Source organism: Centropristis striata, chromosome 1 (genome assembly GCF_030273125.1).
Source record: "Centropristis striata isolate RG_2023a ecotype Rhode Island chromosome 1, C.striata_1.0, whole genome shotgun sequence".
NCBI lineage: Eukaryota > Metazoa > Chordata > Actinopteri > Perciformes > Serranidae > Centropristis > Centropristis striata.
The window spans coordinates 14132727-14151865 of NC_081517.1; the positions used below are offsets into that span (position 1 = coordinate 14132727).

Below are 19139 nucleotides of genomic sequence, written 5' to 3' on the forward strand. Positions count from 1 at the left end.
GTAACTGAAGGGTTACTTCTTGATGGGTATCTGTAGGTGCAGCTCATTTCCACTGTTGATCCTGTTGGTGCACAGATCTCAGTAGAAGTGTAAGTCACTCCCCAACCATTCTGACTCTGTACCACTGTAACACAGAGCAAAAAAACTACAGTCAGACTCATAACAACATCAAGAGACGACTTCATTAGAAGAGAAAAATCTTCAGTGTGTGAAGCTACATCACAACAACATGCTGTCATGTTTTACCACTTCAGGTCAGTGTGAGACAAAGATAATCTCATAGGAAGAACTTGTCTTGTTTTTTGTGTTGAAGCAGTTTTTATCTTTAAACAGAGTTTAAAAGTTATTGTGTATCATGTTTTTCTTACATTTTTAAGTCTTTGTTAGGTTTTCAGAAAAAGTTTTAAGTCAAGTTTTAATTTTATTTCTTTAATTTTACGTTAAGTGAACATTACTTTAGCACATTTCTCTGAGAGAGACCAAAGCTGAAGAAGGGTGTGGTACATAAAACATTTGCTTGGTTGCTTTTCTCTCTGTGTTCAGGGTGCTGCAGAGTGTAAACTGTAGAGAAAAGCAGAACACTGAGGCGTGGGCAAACAGTGTGACAAGCAGATCACAGAAACAGACGTGTTCCAGAGAGAGAAATAGACACAACTACTGATATTTATCAAGAACACCCGCCCAAATGAACTTTAGCTGATGCACATTTCTAGTTCAAGGGTAGACATTTCAATAACAGCTGTGTAAAACCTATTTTTTTCTTTGGAATTTCACCTAATTAATCCTAGTTACAATTTATTGAGTTAAATTTCTGATATATAAACGTGCTCTTCTCAAACCAAGATATTTGCAGCATCAGCCAGTGAATCTGTGGGAAATAACTGACCTGATGCTCCACTATGTTCACTAGCTAGATATGAACCTTGTCTAGGTGCTGGGCAGGTAGTGCACGGTCTGTTTTTAGAGCTCCACCTTTAAAAAAGCTGCATGGAGCACCTTGGTAGTCAAATGGTTACAGGACATGACACATTACTACAACATCCTGATCTCTCTCTCTCTCTCTCTCTCTCTCTCTCTCTCTCTCTCTCTCTCTCTCTCTCTCTCTCTCTCTCTCTCTCTCACTCAATACACTCTTATTGGCATGGGATTCATTGTTAACATTGCCAATGCAAGTATGACATGAACAAAAAGCATAGATAGATATCTTAACAGAAAATATAGGGGTAAAAATAATAATAATAATAAAATTGGAAAATTGTACTTACACTGTACAAAGGCTTGTATTATATATATACAATATTATAAATAAGGCATATAGTAGTTTTGAAATAAAGGCCCTCTATACATAACAGTCTCTCTCTCTCTCTCTCTCTCTCTCTCTCTCCTGAACAATGAGCTGAAAGAAGCCAAATCACTTTAGAGCTGCAGGCAACTGCAGAATCAGGTAATAATTCACTGTGGCTTAAATGATATGACACCAATTCCCAAAAAGTTGGGACGCTTTGTAAAAGGTAATTTAAAAAGTAATGAACCAATAAACTGAAACTTTCCCAGTATGAGGATTTGATAGCTTGTGTTCAGGGTATAAAGTATTTGCAAATCATAACATTCTGTTTTTATCATGTTTTTCACAGCGTCACAACTTTTTTAGAATTTAGAATTTTTGTTATGCACCGTGCAAATCCTACAGTTAGTTACTTATTGTGACATGAAAGATACAGACTCATGTATTTTCTGTATTAATTGTGCTTCCATAGAGCAGACAGCCTCTACATGCACTTTAATGTTTATACATAGAGGATACGTCATCACATTTTCTCCATTTAAGGGCATGTTAGAAGGCAGATTGACTAACGTTGTGTTAGAGGACGGCAGAACAATAAAAGGAAGTTCCAGAGAGAGATACATTTCATTCAACAAATTAATTAGAGGACTGTTTCTTTGTTAATGAATGTATCATCAGTGCTTCTATCCACTCAGACACAGCTTTAATGATGCAAAATGTTTATTAAGTTTATAAACACACACAGATCTCCTGTAAAGAGAAGAATCACACCACAGAGCATGACATCAAAACTATTTTTTTTAAATGTCTATTTCTGAGGTGCACTAACTGCTTTACGATATAAATGTTGACGTGCAGTACCTTGTACAGAGAGAAGGAGGACAACGAATCCACTCGCTGCTGCTGTTAAACTCATCGCTGCTGCTCACGTCTCTGTGGAACCAGCAGGTAGATCACATACATGAGAAATACTGTTTATCAGGAAGTCACAATAAACATTTATGCATTAAAAAAGGAGGATGTGGTCTTTAAAGACAGTGTGTGTTGGTACAGATGTGAGAAATACTTTTCACACTGTCTGGCCTGGTATCCTTCCTTTTTACATCATTAGTATGCACTGGCAGAGGAATGACTGCTGATTATTAAAATGCTGCAACATGCACGCCTAACGTTCTAACTTTGATCACATCACTCTCTGTTAGCGTTCTAAACGCTTCACACACATCTTCGACCCAGCAGCACAAAAGATGACTAAACCCAGATTACTAATCCAGTGTCCGACCAAATGTGAAATATGATCACAATCTCCCCTTCGGTTTGTCGTGATTGGACCACAATTGAGTCTTGGGTTCATTTGTGGACTTTAACTGATGTGGACTAAGATGCAGCAGCATTTTATCCACCTCCATTTTGTCTCTCTGATAAGAAACAGCCAGAGATCTCCCCTCCGTTTTAGGCATCTGACAAGGGACAGAGAGATGCCTCTCTCCCAGGATGCCTTGCGTTTATGACACCTGTAACTAATGTCATAAACTAATGTAACTGGGCTTAGATAAGAAATTACAAAGGATTTGACCTGAAATCAATTATTTGGTTTATATACTGTATGTGTTTAGGTATCATTGTTGTGATATTGGTATAGCTAAATCATTTATGTTATCATGTATGTTAATCTTGCTTTACACAGACGGACATGCAAACTTACCTTACTAACTTTTTTGACTTGCTTACACACTGATTCACACACAATATATTTTAGATTGGCTTTAAACAAACAGTTTGTAGCAGCTCACACAGCAACACATGGCCAGGCCATCCCTTCACAGCAGGGTATTTTACCACAAACACACAGACACACACACACACACACACACACACACACACACACACACACACTTTTGTAAGCCTACATTAGATTAGACTTTGTATACCTCTAAACTCCATAGAATTGTGCGTTTATTGCTTTTACTTGTTTATTTAGAATAAATACCTTTTTGAACACAAATGCTGTCTGTTGATGTTGTACACTATAAACGATATATCTACTCTTCTATGGAAAATAATTCCAAATTCCTTCAACGATTATTAAATATAAATATGGTAATTTGATTATAGGTATTAAGTTATTAATCAGTGTTCCAAATTGATAGTTTAGTAACTTGAGACTGATTTAGGTGAATTGTCTATATTTTTCTCTGTTTTACAGAGTGGTGCCCTGATCTGTATGACTTAGAGTAAATAAAGTCATATCATCTTTTATAATTAATAATTATTTATGATAATTATTGATTATTCTGATAGCCATCTAACCACACTTTTGGACCGTGAGATTCACAAGTGTTCATGTTCATCCTTACATATCTGATATCCTTATGGGAGGGATAGCATTTATGATAACGCCCTTTTATTTACATATTTGACACCCTGTGCAAGGTATCATTTATTTATAAAAGAGGTATCTTAAATTCCCAACAGATTTCTAAGTTAAGCTGTTGAATAAAGACAAAAGTGTTTTGTCAGAACATTATGATGTCACAGCGGAGGTTGACAATGACCTTTTGGTTTTAAATGTCATCACTTCATTATTGTGGTCATTTGTGTGAAATTTTGTACATGTGTTATGGCCAAGAACATGTTTTGTGAGGTTGAAATTACCTTGACCTTTGACCTGCAAACTTTAATCAGTTCATCTTTGAGTCCATCTATCAAAAATAATAATATAATTTGCCTTATAAAGACGTTGAGATTCTGCATTCAGATGATGTGGAAGTCGGGATATGAAAGACACCTGACTAAAGAAGGTGCTGAGTAAAACCTTTTGATGTGATTTTTCAACACTGATTCGTTTCAAATCATCTCTTCAAAACATGAAAATAACTCTTGACTTTAAGACAATTCATAGTTTGTCACTGAGTGGGCTTTTTGGTTCAACCAAACATATTTGTCAAAGTAAAATCCTTCTGATGACTGATGCATTCTGAGCTTACTGGATTCATAACTACATAAATGAAGGAGATGTGGAAAATAAGCCGGAGCAAACAAAATATTTATTCTGAACAATAAGGAACACAAACATTTAAAAGTTCAGGTAAAAAAATATTATGTATGTATATATATATATATATATACATATATATATATATATGTATATATACATATATATATACATATAAATATTTGTTTGAAAAAGTTCTGTCACAACTGCTCATCTCTCTTCATTTCATAAAATATATGTGTGAGACAAATCAATGACAAATATACAATTCATTAAGTAACTCTAGTAAATAAAGAGACACTGTGTCAGCAGTAATATTGTGTAGTAGAGGAGTGTGTGTGTTCTATGTGTTGTGCTGGTTTTCTCTCAGGCTGTGACAGGCGCTCACATATCTTGCTGCTTCTGTGGCGCTGATACCATGTTCACCAAATATATGCTGCATTTTAGTTTGCTCAGAGAGGGAAGCGAAGTCTGGGACTTTACATCTCATTTAGTAAAGAACTTTGTTCTGATGTCTTGGTATGTACTACAGTGTAGTAAGAAGTGCTGCTCTGTCTCCACAAAAAATAAAACTGCTCAAACTCAAAAAATATGAAAGTACATTTTTATTTATATTTTAAGGCTAGAAATGGAAATTATAATAAAACAGTAAAACATTTCTTCCCCTAATTTTCTAATTTCCTAAAGTTGCTGTAAAAACAGACCGTGCACTACCTGCCCAGCACCAAGACAAGGTTCATATCTAGCTAGTGAACATAGTGGAGCATCAGGTCAGTTATTTCCCACAGATTCACTGGCTGATGCTGCAAATTCAGATTTCTTGGTTTGAGAAGAGCACGTTTAAATTTCAGAAATTTAAATCGAATTTTAACTAGGATGTTATAATATTTAAGCCACAGTGAATTATCACCTGATTCTGCAGTTTCCTGCAGCTCTAAAATGTTTTTGGCTGCTTTCAGCTCATTGTTCAGGAGGTTCATAACTTTACTGATTTAATACCAAATGGGCAGATGGAGGGAGAGAGAGAGAGAGAGAGAGAGAGAGAGAGAGAGAGCCTGCATTAAATTAAAATCTCTAATGCTGGACTACAAAGTTTTCTCCGGTTATGCACCCAGCTACTTGAACGCCCTGATTCAGGCATATGCTACCTCACGACCGTTGCACTCTTCCAATGAACGTTCGTCCAAGGCAATCCAGACTCTGCACTATACCTTGATTATTCCCCTTTTTTTCCCTGTAAGTCGCTTTGGATAAAAGCGTCTGCTAAATGACTAAATGTAAATGTAATCTCGGTTGTACAAGCAACTCCTTTCACATTATAAAGTCATATAGAACCTATAGATAAAGAAATCCATTAATGCAACTTTAAGTTTTGTTATGCACCGTGCAAATCCTGCAGTTATTTATATATCGTGACATGAAAGATACAGACTCAAGTATTCCCTGTATTAATGATGCTTCCAAAGAGCAGACAGCCTCTACATGTATTTTAATGGATAGGAATATTGAGTAACGTTGAGTTAGAGGACGGCAGAACAACTAAAGAAGTCCCAGAGAGAGATACGTTTCATTCAACAAATTAATTAGAGGACTGTTTCTTTGTTAATGCATGTATCATCAGTGCTTCTATCCACTCAGACACAGCTTTACTGTCTTTAAGTGCACAGAAATGCTGCTGGTGGAGAAAACACACACAGATCTCCTGTAACTACTTCATTTTACAGAAAGAGAAGGGATCACACCGCAGAGCATGATATCAAAACTATAAACTGTTAAACTCATCGCTGCTGCTCACGTCTCTGTGGAACCAGCAGGTAGATCACATACATGAGAAATACTGTTTATCAGGAAGTCACAATAAATATTTCTACATTAATAAAGGAGAATGTGGCCTTTATAAACAGTGTTCATCTTTAAAGTGTGGTTGGTACAGTAAAGTAGGAAATACATACATTTCACCATGTCTAGCCTGTCTTCCTCTTTACATCATTAGTATGCAAAGATAACTCAGCAAACTAAGACTATGAGTTTCAAAGTTTAAATGTAGAAATGATTCTCAAATTGTTTAGCAAATCATCCATTAATTTCCTAAATTGGAAATGTTACAAGCCAGGTCCAATTCAATTACAGGCCCAGTCCATATGATACCTGTGCTATAACTAGAGATATAATGTAAACTGTTCACTATAGTTTCTGTGTAAGTGTAAATTAAAAGAGGAAATGAAACTCTATTATTAGTTTTTATTAGTCTTCCTTTTCCTTCTAGCATAGCTGCACTGTTGCATCACAGCTGAGGACTGTAGATTAACTCAAGGCTCTCTGAAGGTCAGACTTGTTTGGGTTAATGTAGTGAAGAGAGTGAACAGTGATCCTCTGGGTAAGGGCAGAGGGACATTAAGTCATGGGCAGTTATCACAGCTAGAGATAGTAAAATAGCAGACAGAAAAAGAAAACTAAAAAGAAATACATTACCTAGAAAGCAAAAGGGTGATTACTATACTACAAATCCTTTTCATTTTAATTTCTGATCCAAATTATTTTCACCATTTGCTTAGAGTGCATGGAGGAATAAAGAAAAATATGAATATTTTTAATCCTATTGAGAACATGGGGTAGCAGTGCACTTCAGCATCTAGTGGCCAAAATGAATATTACAACAGCAAACAAAAAGAAAATAGTTAAAAACAAAACACAGGAAAGAAAACTATTTAAATCAGATTTTATGTGTTATATGTTCATTATAGTATATTATATTATATTTGGTATCATCAATGATAATAAGCATTCCCCAAATATCACACAAAACGTCACACCAACAGGTCTAACATGAATCTTTACCCTAACTTTAACCAAGACCCTAAAATAACTCTAAACATGTCCTCACTTTGTATAGGACCAGTATGAGTTTAGACAGAGTGTGGACAGAGAAAGCAGCACCACAGATACACATGTTGAGAATAAGTTGCTGTGTACCCTGTGGCAGCTGAGCTCTGCTGTGTTCCTGCAGTGTTGGGGCTGAGGCTGGTGTTGCTCCTTTGGATGGAAGGCATGGTGCTCTGGATCCAACGGTCGGGGTACCTCAGAACCAGCTTGCTGCCCCCCATCTCCACCCCCTGGAGGAAACAGTAGTTAACGGACACAGACGATGAAATCGAAGATGAGAAACATCACATCATGTTTGTTTATCACTCACCTGCAGCTTGTCCAGGGCTTTGGCAGCCATGTTGGCATTCTTAAAGTTGAGGAAGGCACAGAAACGCTCATGAAGAACTCGGATGCTTTCTATCTCACCAAACCTGTAACCATTGAAACAAAGAGGAACAAACTTCTATGACCGCTGTGCAACAAAGGAGAAGACTTTCAGAGACCAGCTCAACCTGCAAGCTGTGAGTCACATGACAAAGTGTCAGTGCAGGCTGGTTTTCAGGCGTCTGTTTACACCTTTGCTATCACTTAAAACAGTCACATTCAGAGATGATAATCTCACACTTTATTTTATATATGTCCAAAACTCTTACTTTTGTTGGTCTTAGGTCTCCATGGTTCCCTCATAACTCAAACATTGTACACCATGTATAAACATGTTGACAGTTGGAACAAGTTATTAACAGAAAATCTTTATTTAATACAGAAAAATCTGGTTATTTAAGCATTATACATCAGGGCAATCAACATAATAATTTTTATTCACATGCATAAAATACACACAAAACCACAGTTAAAAAACACATTTAAGATGTAATGAGTACCTAAACTAAACACTACTTGGGATGCACCAGAAGTAAAAACCGAGAAAATCAGCAGATAATATGCAAAATGTAATATCGCAAAATTTGAAACTGAAAAAAGGAAAGCAGATAAATATTGTAGTAAAGAGTCAGACAGCACTGGCAGTAAGATATTGCTCCTTAGAAAACAAAAAAAACTAATTCTGTTGACTTATAAATTACAACCAAGCATTAATTTAAATTGTTAATAAGGTATTTCCACTCAAACTCAACTGAAAACTCAAACCTCACATTCATACGTGTGTAAACTCTGTTTAAGAGACCACAGGTTCCTGTTCATACTCTTGGTTTTTTGACGACTTTGCTGTACAGTTCAGATGAATCCTCCACGGCCTTTTGACTTCTTGATCTGTGTATGAAAAACACATAATCAGAGAATCATAAAGATGAAAAAGAAAAAGAAAAGATATAAACTCAGAACAGGTTTTTAAAAATAACAGACACCATGAATCAGAAATAAAATGTTTCTGAACAAATAAAAATTCCTCGTGGACTCACTCTGCTGTAGCACTGGCACTCCTCAAGTTGACAGCAGTGTACTCCACATCCTCCTCCTCCTCCTCCTCCTCCTCCTCCTCCTCCTTGTGTCTGAGGGGCTGAGCTAGCCTGATGTTGGAGTAGAGAGGATCTTCTTGGTTTCTAGTGAAGCTCACGCTGGCATAGCAAAGGTCGTCCTGCTGCTCTGCTGCACTTCTCTGTACTGGAGCTGAAGGGCTGTCATACACTGCATCCATATGAACCTGAAGGGGGAACAACACAGAGAGGGCTCAGCTACTTATGGTGCAACATCCAAGACGGCTGCTCCGTGCATCAACAGTAGTGAAAGCTGTAATAATATAATGTTTATAGGCACTTGTGTCTTCTTTGGGTCTCATTAAATCACTTGTAGACAAAACTGTCGAACTATCTGTGGATGTGTTGCTACTGTGTTTGTATGCACAAAAATATGTGGCGAAAAAGGTTAAGTAATATTTTTACTGGCTTGTAACACAAACTAACCATATAGTAAAAAATCTGCTGCTTTAAAAGGTAAGGAGCTAATTCTACATTTACACACCACATGCTACAATTCCTTGGTTTCAACATTTAGTTCATGTTCTCTGTTGTGGGATCAAAAGATGAACCACAGGTTTGAATTCGTTTCAGTTTTTTGTAGTTGTAATTCCTACAAGTCACCAGTAGAGGGCGATAAAGTCCAAGGATTGAGAGGAAAAACTCTTGTACATAGTTCCATTTTATAATTTTGCACAATTAAAGACAAAGACTCACATTTAATAGTGAATAGTTTTATACTTTTCAAATTTCAAGTTTTACATGCAAAATCCGTTACTCTTCCTCAATTGCATTGTTTTTCCCTACTAAATCTCTGAAATCAAATTCTGTTTTTTTAAAATTATTATTTAAAACTGTTATCAATATCAGAATCAGAAATACTTTATCTATCCCCAGGGGGAAATTGATTTTTGTTACAGTTGCTGCTGTATAAGAATAGAAAAATAAGTACTTCTGTAAACAATACAGGTAAAAAGTAAAAAACACTGTACATTAAATTTACAACAATATCAATAAAAATGCAAGTCTTAAGTAAATAAAGATATGTACGATTAGAAATATAAAATGTAGTAAAGGTTGGAGTAAAATAAAATAAAGATATGTACAATTAGAAATAGAAAATGTATTTAAAAAATTGGAGTAAAAAAATAGGGGTATGTACAACTGAATAAAATATAAAAATAGGTACTAATGCATATATGTAACAAATTATTTCACTCTTCTAGAATACAGTAAATTGTAAATAAGTGCAACTGAAAGTTTTCAGGAAAAATGGGCAAAAACACTCACAGGACATTTTCTGACCCTTTTATGGTCAAAATAAACAAAAAGTCCAGGCGGAAAATTTGAGGCTCAGGTTTTAAAGGGTTAGTCCCCTTTAATTAACAAAACCTTAACATTTATGCATCAACCAAAATATTAACACCAGTGTTCATGTGTCAGCACCTTATAATTAAAGACACAGAATGACTGGGTGAAGGAAAACAAGGCTGTGACACAGACATGTGGGAAAGGGTTTATCAAAAGATAGAGAGAGAGAGAGAAAGAGAGGGGAGAGTAGGCACAGAAGGTTTAGAAAGTGTCCAAAAAGGGACATGAAGAACGAGTCAGGTGAGTTTCCAGGTGAGAGTGGACCCTCACCTGACCTCTTCCTCCTCACCTGAGCTTTATTGTCTGGTCTCTCTCTCTGATTGGTGGTTTGTTGAGACCGCTTTCGTCTGGAGAGGAGAATTAATGAACAATCAAATGAAATTACTGAATGACTCACTGAGTTTCAGAAGCATTACTGGATGTAGTCAGAGTAAAAGTGAACTGCTCACCTGATCAGTAGGAAGACAGCGAGGAATATGAGCGCCAGAAAAATAGCAGTGAGTGATCCTGCAGCGACTGATTTCATCGAACCTGAGAAACAGTGATCAAACAGAATACAGTAAGCTTGGAATTAAAGGTTGTTTGGGTTCATGAGCGACTGATAATTAAACATAAAATCTGTCACGTCCTGTACATGATCATTAAGGAGTTTCTCTTTACACTCTGTTTCTCTATCAGGTGTAAATCTCCGCCTGTTTCACCGGAGGTAACGTTAATCAGACAACAGTTCAGTTGGTTAATGTTAACTTTTTCCAATAACACTTGTGGTCACAGAGAAAAGAGAGACTGTACATATTCAGAGAAATTCTATTTTCTTCAGCCATTGAAAAAAAACATGCACTGGCATTATTCTTGTCTGTTCTCCTCTGCCTCCAGCTAAGCTCCGCCCACACGAAATTACAAAGTGTTTACTAACAGAAAAAGGGTCTAAAGTTCACATATGACCAAAACATTTATATACAAGTTACCAACTGTAGCTTTAACGTGAGTTTAGCTCAATGTTATCTGACTAACCATATCCTATGGACAAACAAAAAATGTTTTAGTGCATTGAAATTAAAGAAGGCTTGTAGCCTGCATGAATGGGTTGATGAGTTTGATTTATTTGAAACAGCAACCTGATAGAAGCTGACATTACGCAAGTCAAGTCAAGCATGTGTGAGGGACATGAAGAGTAACAGTGAATTTACAGGTAAATGTAGGTGAATCCAAATAACTGACCTGCTGCAACAGTCAGATGTAAAGTGGAGTTATGGCGTCCTCTGCTGTTCTGGGCTTCACAGTAATAATTCCCACTGTGTTCAGCTCTGAAGTCAGTGATGGTGAAGATCTGTCCTGATGCTTTTACTGAGTCTTCATTCTCCTTGTACCAGGTAATGTTAGCTGCTGGGTTAGCATCACTGCTGCAGGTCAGAGTCACTGAACTGCCCTCCACTATCTCAGCAGAGGGACTCACTGACACAGAGGGAAGTCTTGGAGCATCTGGAGGAGAAAAGGCTTAAAGATTAGAAAATATAGACAATCTATTTTAGTTATTATTTTTGGTTCTTTTAGACTCTCCCTGTTATTTGTCATGGTAGATGTCCAGAGTGCTGACCACTTCCTTATTATCTCTCATGAATAATTTAGCTTAAAGTTCAGCTTAAGTCTACATAATAGACTGTACGTAATTATTTGGGGAGAGTGAACCTTGAGTTTTATTTTGGAAAAATGTTAAATCACAACATTCAGCATATCTTAATATTGCTTTTCTTACAATGAATTTTGTACTGGTAGTAGTTTTGCTTTTTACTTCTATAAATAATACTATTGCATCGCAAGTGAAGTTATGCCTTAACCTAGTTAACACAATAAAATGTCACTGTGTGTGTGTGTGTGTGTGTGTGTGTGTGTGTGTGTGTGTGTGTGTGTGTGTGTGTGTGTGTGTTTCCTGATATGGTGAATCAAACTCACACACTGGAGGAGAGGGGAACTCCTCGTGTCCTTTCAAAGCACAAGAGACGTCGTCTCTGGAATTAAGCCGGCCCCTATAATAATTTGTCTCTCCCTCGCTGAATTTCTCTCCATTCTTGAACCAGATGAAGGAAGAACGACCAGCTGGACTGCAGCTGCTGTGACACTTCAGGTCTGTAAAGGACTGATAGACTCTGATCACCTGCACCTGGAGCTCTGGAGACGAGAACAAGACACAACAAAACAATTTTAAAAAATCAGTAATGAGCAATGCTACAGCAGCAATAAGGCTACATACAACTGATCGTTATTAATATGTTCAATGTTTTTAAATGTGTTGTGTTAGTGTATTGACTTCAGTTTGTGTTCATCAGTACCTGTGACAGTCAGAGTTGTACCAGGTGAACTGCTCCATTCAGAGCTTGGTGTTTTGAATTTGAAGTGATACTCGGCTGAATCGCTCTCTGTCAGCTCAGAGATTGTCAGAGTGGAGCGTCCTCTCACTGTTTCAACCTCAGCACGACCTGCATACTGAGAGTTTACCACAAGGTCCTTAGGTCGTAATGGACTCTTCCTGAACCAGAATGTTGATGCCTCACCATAATTGTACTTGTTGTACGTGCAAGATATTTTCACTGAAGAGCCTTTGGAGGCACAGATTCTTTCGTCAGTGTAAGTCAATCTGTTGCAGTTTTTACCATAGACACCTGAAAGAGTCAGTGAGAAGCCAGTTAAAGAAACATGTAGTGATAAGGCTTCACTTGATGGTGTTATGTTAGTGAAAGACTGCAGAGTAAACTCACACACTGAAGGAGAAGGGAAGTCCACATATCCTTTAAGAGCACATGAATAGCTGTGTCGATTATCAAAGCCGTATAAATAATAAGAGCTCTTCTCCTGAATTTCCTGTCCATTCTGGTACCAGACATAGGGATAACGATAAGGTGAACGACAACTGCTGTCACACTGCAGCCTGTTATAGTGTGTCAACACCTGGAGATCTGCATATGTGAAGAAAAACCAGAAATTATATTTTAGACAAAATTGTTAATAAAAATGCATATAAACACAAATCAACACAGCACTCATTCATATTGTGTTGAGCTTTTAGAAATGATCCACATGTGGATGTAAGTGTTACCTGTGACAGACAAAGTGACTCCAGGTTCACCAGTGTATTTCCCACCTGGTTGGTTTGTAAAGAACCTGAACTTGTACTCAGCTGCGTCGCTCTTTCTGAGGTCTGAGATTCTCAGAGTGCAGATGTTATTAGAACAACTGGACTGCACACGACCTTTGTATTCTGAGTCTGTTGTCAGATCCACATGTTCACCTCCATACATTTTAGTATACCAGAATGTTTTATCAACTGTAACTGAAGGGTTACTTCTTGATGGGTATCTGTAGGTGCAGCTCATTTCCACTGTTGATCCTGTTGGTGCACAGATCTCAGTAGAAGTGTAAGTCACTCCCCAACCATTCTGACTCTGTACCACTGTAACACAGAGCAAAAAAACTACAGTCAGACTCATAACAACATCAAGAGACGACTTCATTAGAAGAGAAAAATCTTCAGTGTGTGAAGCTACATCATAACAACATGCTGTCATGTTTTACCACTTCAGGTCAGTGTGAGACAAAGATAATCTCATAGGAAGAACTTGTCTTGTTTTTTGTGTTGAAGCAGTTTTATCTTTAAACAGAGTTTAAAAGTTATTGTGTATCATGTTTTTCTTACATTTTTAAGTCTGTGTTAGGTTTTTAAAAAAAGTTTTAAGTCAAGTTTTAATTTTATTTCTTTAATTTTACGTTAAGTGAACATTACTTTAGCACATTTCTCTGAGAGAGACCAAAGCTGAAGAAGGGTGTGGTACATAAAACATTTGCTTGGTTGCTTTTCTCTCTGTGTTCAGGGTGCTGCAGAGTGTAAACTGTAGAGAAAAGCAGAACACTGAGGCGTGGGCAAACAGTGTGACAAGCAGATCACAGAAACAGACGTGTTCCAGAGAGAGAAATAGACACAACTACTGATATTTATAAAGAACACCCGCAAAAATGAACTTTAGTTGATGCACATTTCTAGTTCAAGGGTAGACATTTCAATAACAGCTGTGTAAAACCTATTTTTTTCTTTGGAATTTCACCTAATTAATCCTAGTTAAAATGTATTGAGTTACATTTCTGATATATAAACATGCTCTTCTCAAACCAAGATATTTGCAGCATCAGCCAGTGAATCTGTGGGAAATAACTGACCTGGTGCTCCACTATGTTCACTAGCTAGATATGAACCTTGTCTTGGTGCTGGGCAGGTAGTGCACGGTCTGTTTTTAGAGCTCCACCTTTAAAAAAGCTGCATGGAGCACCTTGGTAGTCAAATGGTTACAGGACATGACACATTACTACTTGTGGACATGACACATAGCTTGTGTTCAGGGTATAAAGTATTTGCAAATCATTGCATTCTGTTTTTATCATGTTTTTCACAGCGTCACAACTTTTTTAGAATTTAGAATTTTTGTTACGCACCGTGCAAATCCTACAGTTAGGTACTTATTGTGACATGAAAGATACAGACTCATGTATTTCCCGTATTAATTGTGCTTCCATAGAGCAGACAGCCTCTACATGCACTTTAATGTTTATACATAGAGGATACGTCATCACATTTTCTCCATTTAAGGGCATGTTAGAAGGCACATTGACTAACGTTGTGTTAGAGGACGGCAGAACAATAAAAGGAAGTTCCAGAGAGAGATACGTTTCATTCAACAAATTAATTAGAGGACTGTTTCTTTGTTAATGCATGTATCATCAGTGCTTCTATCCACTCAGACACAGCTTTACTGATGCAAAATGTTTATTAAGTTTATAAACACACACAGATCTTCTGTAAAGAGAAGAATCACACCACAGAGCATGACATCAAAACTATTTATGTATTTTTTGTAAAATGTCTATTTCTGAGGTGCACTAACTGCTTAACGATATAAATGTAGACATGCAGTACCTTGTACAGAGAGAAGGAGGACAACGAATCCACTCGCTGCTGCTGTTAAACTCATCGCTGCTGCTCACGTCTCTGTGCAACCAGCAGGTAGATCACATACATGAGAAATACTGTTTATCAGGAAGTCACAATAAACATTTATGCATTAAAAAAGGAGGATGTGATCTTTAAAGACGGTGTGTGTCTTAAAAGTGTGGTTGTTACAGTCGTTAGAAATACTTTTCACACTGTCCAGCCTGGTATCCTTCCTCTTTACATCATTAGTATGCACTGGCAGAGGAATGACTGCTGATTATTAAAATGCTGCAACATGCACGCCTAACGTTCTAACTTTGATCACATCACTCTCTGTTAGCGTTCTAAACACTTCACACACATCTTCGACCCAGCAGCACAAAAGATGACTAAACCCAGATTACTAATCCAGTGTCTGACCAAATGTGAAATATGATCACAATCTCCCCTTCGGTTTGTCGTGATTGGACCACAGGTGAGTCTTGGGTTCATTTGTGGACTTTAACTGATGTGGAATAAGATGCAGCAGCATTTTATCCACCTCCATTTTGTCTTTCTGATAAGAAACAGCCAGAGATCTCCCCTCCGTTTTAGGCATCTGACAAGGGACAGAGAGATGCCTCTCTCCCAGGATGCCTTGCGTTTATGACACCTGTAACTAATGTCATAAACTAATGTAACTGGGCTTAGATAAGGAATTACAAAGGATTTGACCTGAAATCACTGATTTGGTTTATATACTGTATGTGTTTAGGTATCATTGTTGTGATATTGGTATAGCTAAATCATTTATGTTATCATGTATGTTAATCTTGCTTTACACAGACGGACATGCAAACTAACCTTACTAACTTTTTTGACTTGCTTACACACTGATTCACACACAATATATTTTAAATTGGCTTTAAACAAACAGTTTGTAGCAGCTCACACAGCAACACATGGCCAGGCCATCCCTTCACAGCAGGGTATTTTACCATACCACACACACACACACACACACACACACACACACACTTTTTAAAGCCTACATTAGATTAGACTTTGTATACCTCTAAACTCCATAGATTTGTGCTTTTATTTGCTTTTACTTGTTTATTTAGAATAAATACCTTTTTGACCACAAATGCTGTCTGTTGATGTTGTACACTATAAACGATATATCTACTCTTCTATGGAAAATAATTCCAAATTCCTTCAACGATTATTAAATATAAATATGGTAATTTGATTTATAGGTATTAAGTTAATTATTAATCAGTGTTCCAAATTGATAATTTAGTATCTTTATGAGACTGATTTAGGTGAATTGTCGATATTTTTCTGTGTTTTACAGAGTGGTGCCCTGATCTGTATGACTTAGAGTAAATAAAGTCATATAATTTATTATAATTAATAATTATTTATGATAATTATTTATAATTTCGATAGCCATCTAACCACACTTTTGAACTGTGAGATTCACACAAGTGTTGCTCAGGTTCATCCTTACATTTTTGATATCCTTATGGAAGGAATAGCATTCATGATAACGCCCTTTTATTTACATATTTGACGCCCCATGCAAGGTATCATTTATTCATAAAAGAGGTATCTTAAATTCCCAACAGATTTCTAAGTTAAGCTGTTGAATAAAGACAAGAAAAGTTTTTGTCAGAACATTATGATGTCACAGCGGAGGTTGACCTTTGACCTTTTGGTTTTAAATGTCATCACTTCATTATTGTGGTCATTTGTGTGAAATTTTGTACATGTGTTATGGCCAAGAACATGTTTTGTGAGGTTGAAGTGACCTTGACCTTTAACCTGCAAACTTTAATCAGTTCATCTTTGAGTCCAGCTATAAAAATAATAATATAATTTGCTCATGAAGTAGTTGAGATTCTGCATTCAGCTGATGTGGAAGTCGGGATCTGAAAGACACCTGACTAAAGAAGGTGCTGAGTAAAACATGTTGATGTGATTTTCATTCATTTATTGTTTTGTCTCAACATTTATTCACTTCAACTCATCTCTTAAAACATGAAAATAACTCGTGACTTTAAGGCAATTCATAGTTTGTCACTCAGTGGGCTTTTTGGTTCAACCAAACATATTTGTCCCAGTAAATCCATCTGATGACTGATGCATTCTGAGCTTACATGTTTCATAGCTGCATAAATAAAGGAAATGTGGAAAATAAGCCAGAGCAAACACATTTATTTCTATTTAATTTGCATTCATAGCTGATAAACAAAAAAATATTTATTCTGATGAATAAGAAACACAAACATTTAAAAGCTCAGGTCAAAAAATATTATGTATATATATATATAATGAAAAACGTTCTCCACACTGTGGCCCTCTGCTGCAGTGAGAGAGAACTAACATGATGTTCAGCCTGCAGAGTTGTTGCTGATGCTGGATGTTTATTTCAACCAGCCACTAAAATACTGTGAAAATGTTATAATGAGCAAACTGTGACCGTTACTTTAGTTATTTTCTTTGCAGCGTTAATATATATATTTGTAGAGGGAGAGAGAGAGAGAGAGAGAGAGAGAGAGAGAGAGCCTGCATCAAATTCAAATCTCTAATGCTGGACTACAAAGTTTTCTCCGGTTCTGCACCCAGCTACTTGAACGTCCTGATTCAGACATATGCTACCTCACGACCGTTGCACTCTTCCAATGAACGTTCGTCCAAGGCAATCCAAACTCTTTGCATTTCTTGTTCCCCGTTGGTGGAACCACTACCAGAGCAGGGACGTCCCTCTCTACCTTTAAAAAACTCCTGAAGACCCATCTCCTCAGAGAGCCTCTTCTTTCCTAGCACCACACGATAATTCTACTCCTAAAGAATTGTCACTAGCACTTATTGATGCACTAATAGCTCTTATTGCATTATACCTTGATTGTTCCCCTTTTTTTCCCTGTAAGTCGCTTTGGATAAAAGCGTCTGCTAAATGACTAAATGTAAATGTAATCTTGGTTGTACAAGCAACTTCTTTCACATTATAAAGTCATATAGATAGATAAAGAAATCCATTAATACAACTTTAAGTTTTGTTATGCACCGTGCAAATCCTGCAGTTATTTATATGTCGTGACATGAAAGATACAGACTCATGTATTTCCTGTATTAATGATGCTTCCAAAGAGCAGACAGCCTCTACATGTATTTTAATGAATAGAAATATTGACTAACGTTGAGTTAGAGGACGGCAGAACAACTAAGGAAGTCCCAGAGAGAGATACGTTTCATTCAACAAATTAATTAGAGGACTGTTTCTTTGTTAATGCATGTATCATCTTCAGTGCTTCTATCCACTCAGACACATCTTTACTGTCTTTAAGTGCACAGAAATGCTGCAGAAATGGAGAAAACACACATAGATCTCCTGTAATGACTTCATTTTAAAATGTCAGTGAGAAGGTCATTTTGTGACCTTAAAGTGCCTCGCAAACTTTCTCTCGATGAAAATTTAAGGGGAAAAATGTCACCTTAATGACTATTTTTTCTTGTTGTTGTTTTTTTTTTACACCTTATATTACAAGCCAGGTCCAATTTAATTACAGGCCCAGTCCATATGATACCTGTGCTATAACTAGAGATATAATGTAAACTGTTCACTATAGTTTCTGTGTAAGTGTAAATTCAAAGAGGAAATGAAACTATATTATTAATTATTATTAGTCTTCCTTTTCCTTCTAGCCTAGCTGCACTGTTGCCTCACAGCTGAGGACTGTAGATTAACTCAAGGCTCTCTGAAGGTCAGACTTGTTTGGGTTAATGTAGTGAAGAGAGTGAACAGTGATCCTCTGGGTAAGGGCAGAGGGACATTAAGTCATGGGCAGTTATCACAGCTAGAGATAGTAAGATAGCAGACAGAAAAAGAAAACTAAAAAGAAATACATTACCTAGAAAGCAAAAGGGTGATTACTATACTACAAATCCATTTTATTTTAATTTCTGATCCAAATTGTTTTCACCTTTTGTTTAGAGTGCATGGGGGAATAAAGAAAAATATGAATATTTGTAGTCCTATTGAGAACATGGGGTAGTGGTGCACTTCAGCATCTAGTGGCCAAAATGAATATTACAACAGCAAACAAAAAGAAAATAGTTAAAAACAAAACACAGGAAAGAAAACTATTTAAATCAGATTTTATGTTTTTTTCACAGTGTTTTTTG

At 36.7% G+C, this 19139-nt stretch overlaps 1 protein-coding gene and 1 long non-coding RNA gene across 2 annotated transcripts; both read right to left on the reverse strand.

Moving 5' to 3' along the window:
* Positions 1 to 12: 12 nt before the first annotated feature.
* LOC131972619 (Fc receptor-like protein 3) lies at positions 13 to 12002 on the reverse strand (the record flags this gene model as incomplete). Its single annotated transcript, XM_059334262.1, has 10 exons — positions 13 to 61; positions 2147 to 2218; positions 7254 to 7393; positions 7474 to 7576; positions 8379 to 8417; positions 8567 to 8808; positions 10281 to 10338; positions 10441 to 10522; positions 11213 to 11473; positions 11945 to 12002. Coding segments are annotated over 10 exons (1104 nt in total), but the record flags the coding sequence as incomplete, so codon positions are not given.
* A 27-nt stretch (positions 12003 to 12029) lies between these two features.
* Positions 12030 to 12859, reverse strand: LOC131970917 (uncharacterized). The gene is made up of 3 exons (XR_009394324.1): positions 12748 to 12859; positions 12322 to 12651; positions 12030 to 12160 (listed from the first exon to the last, which is right to left on the reverse strand). It is a non-coding gene; the product is annotated as an uncharacterized LOC131970917 (long non-coding RNA).
* Between the last annotated feature and the right edge of the window lie 6280 nt (positions 12860 to 19139).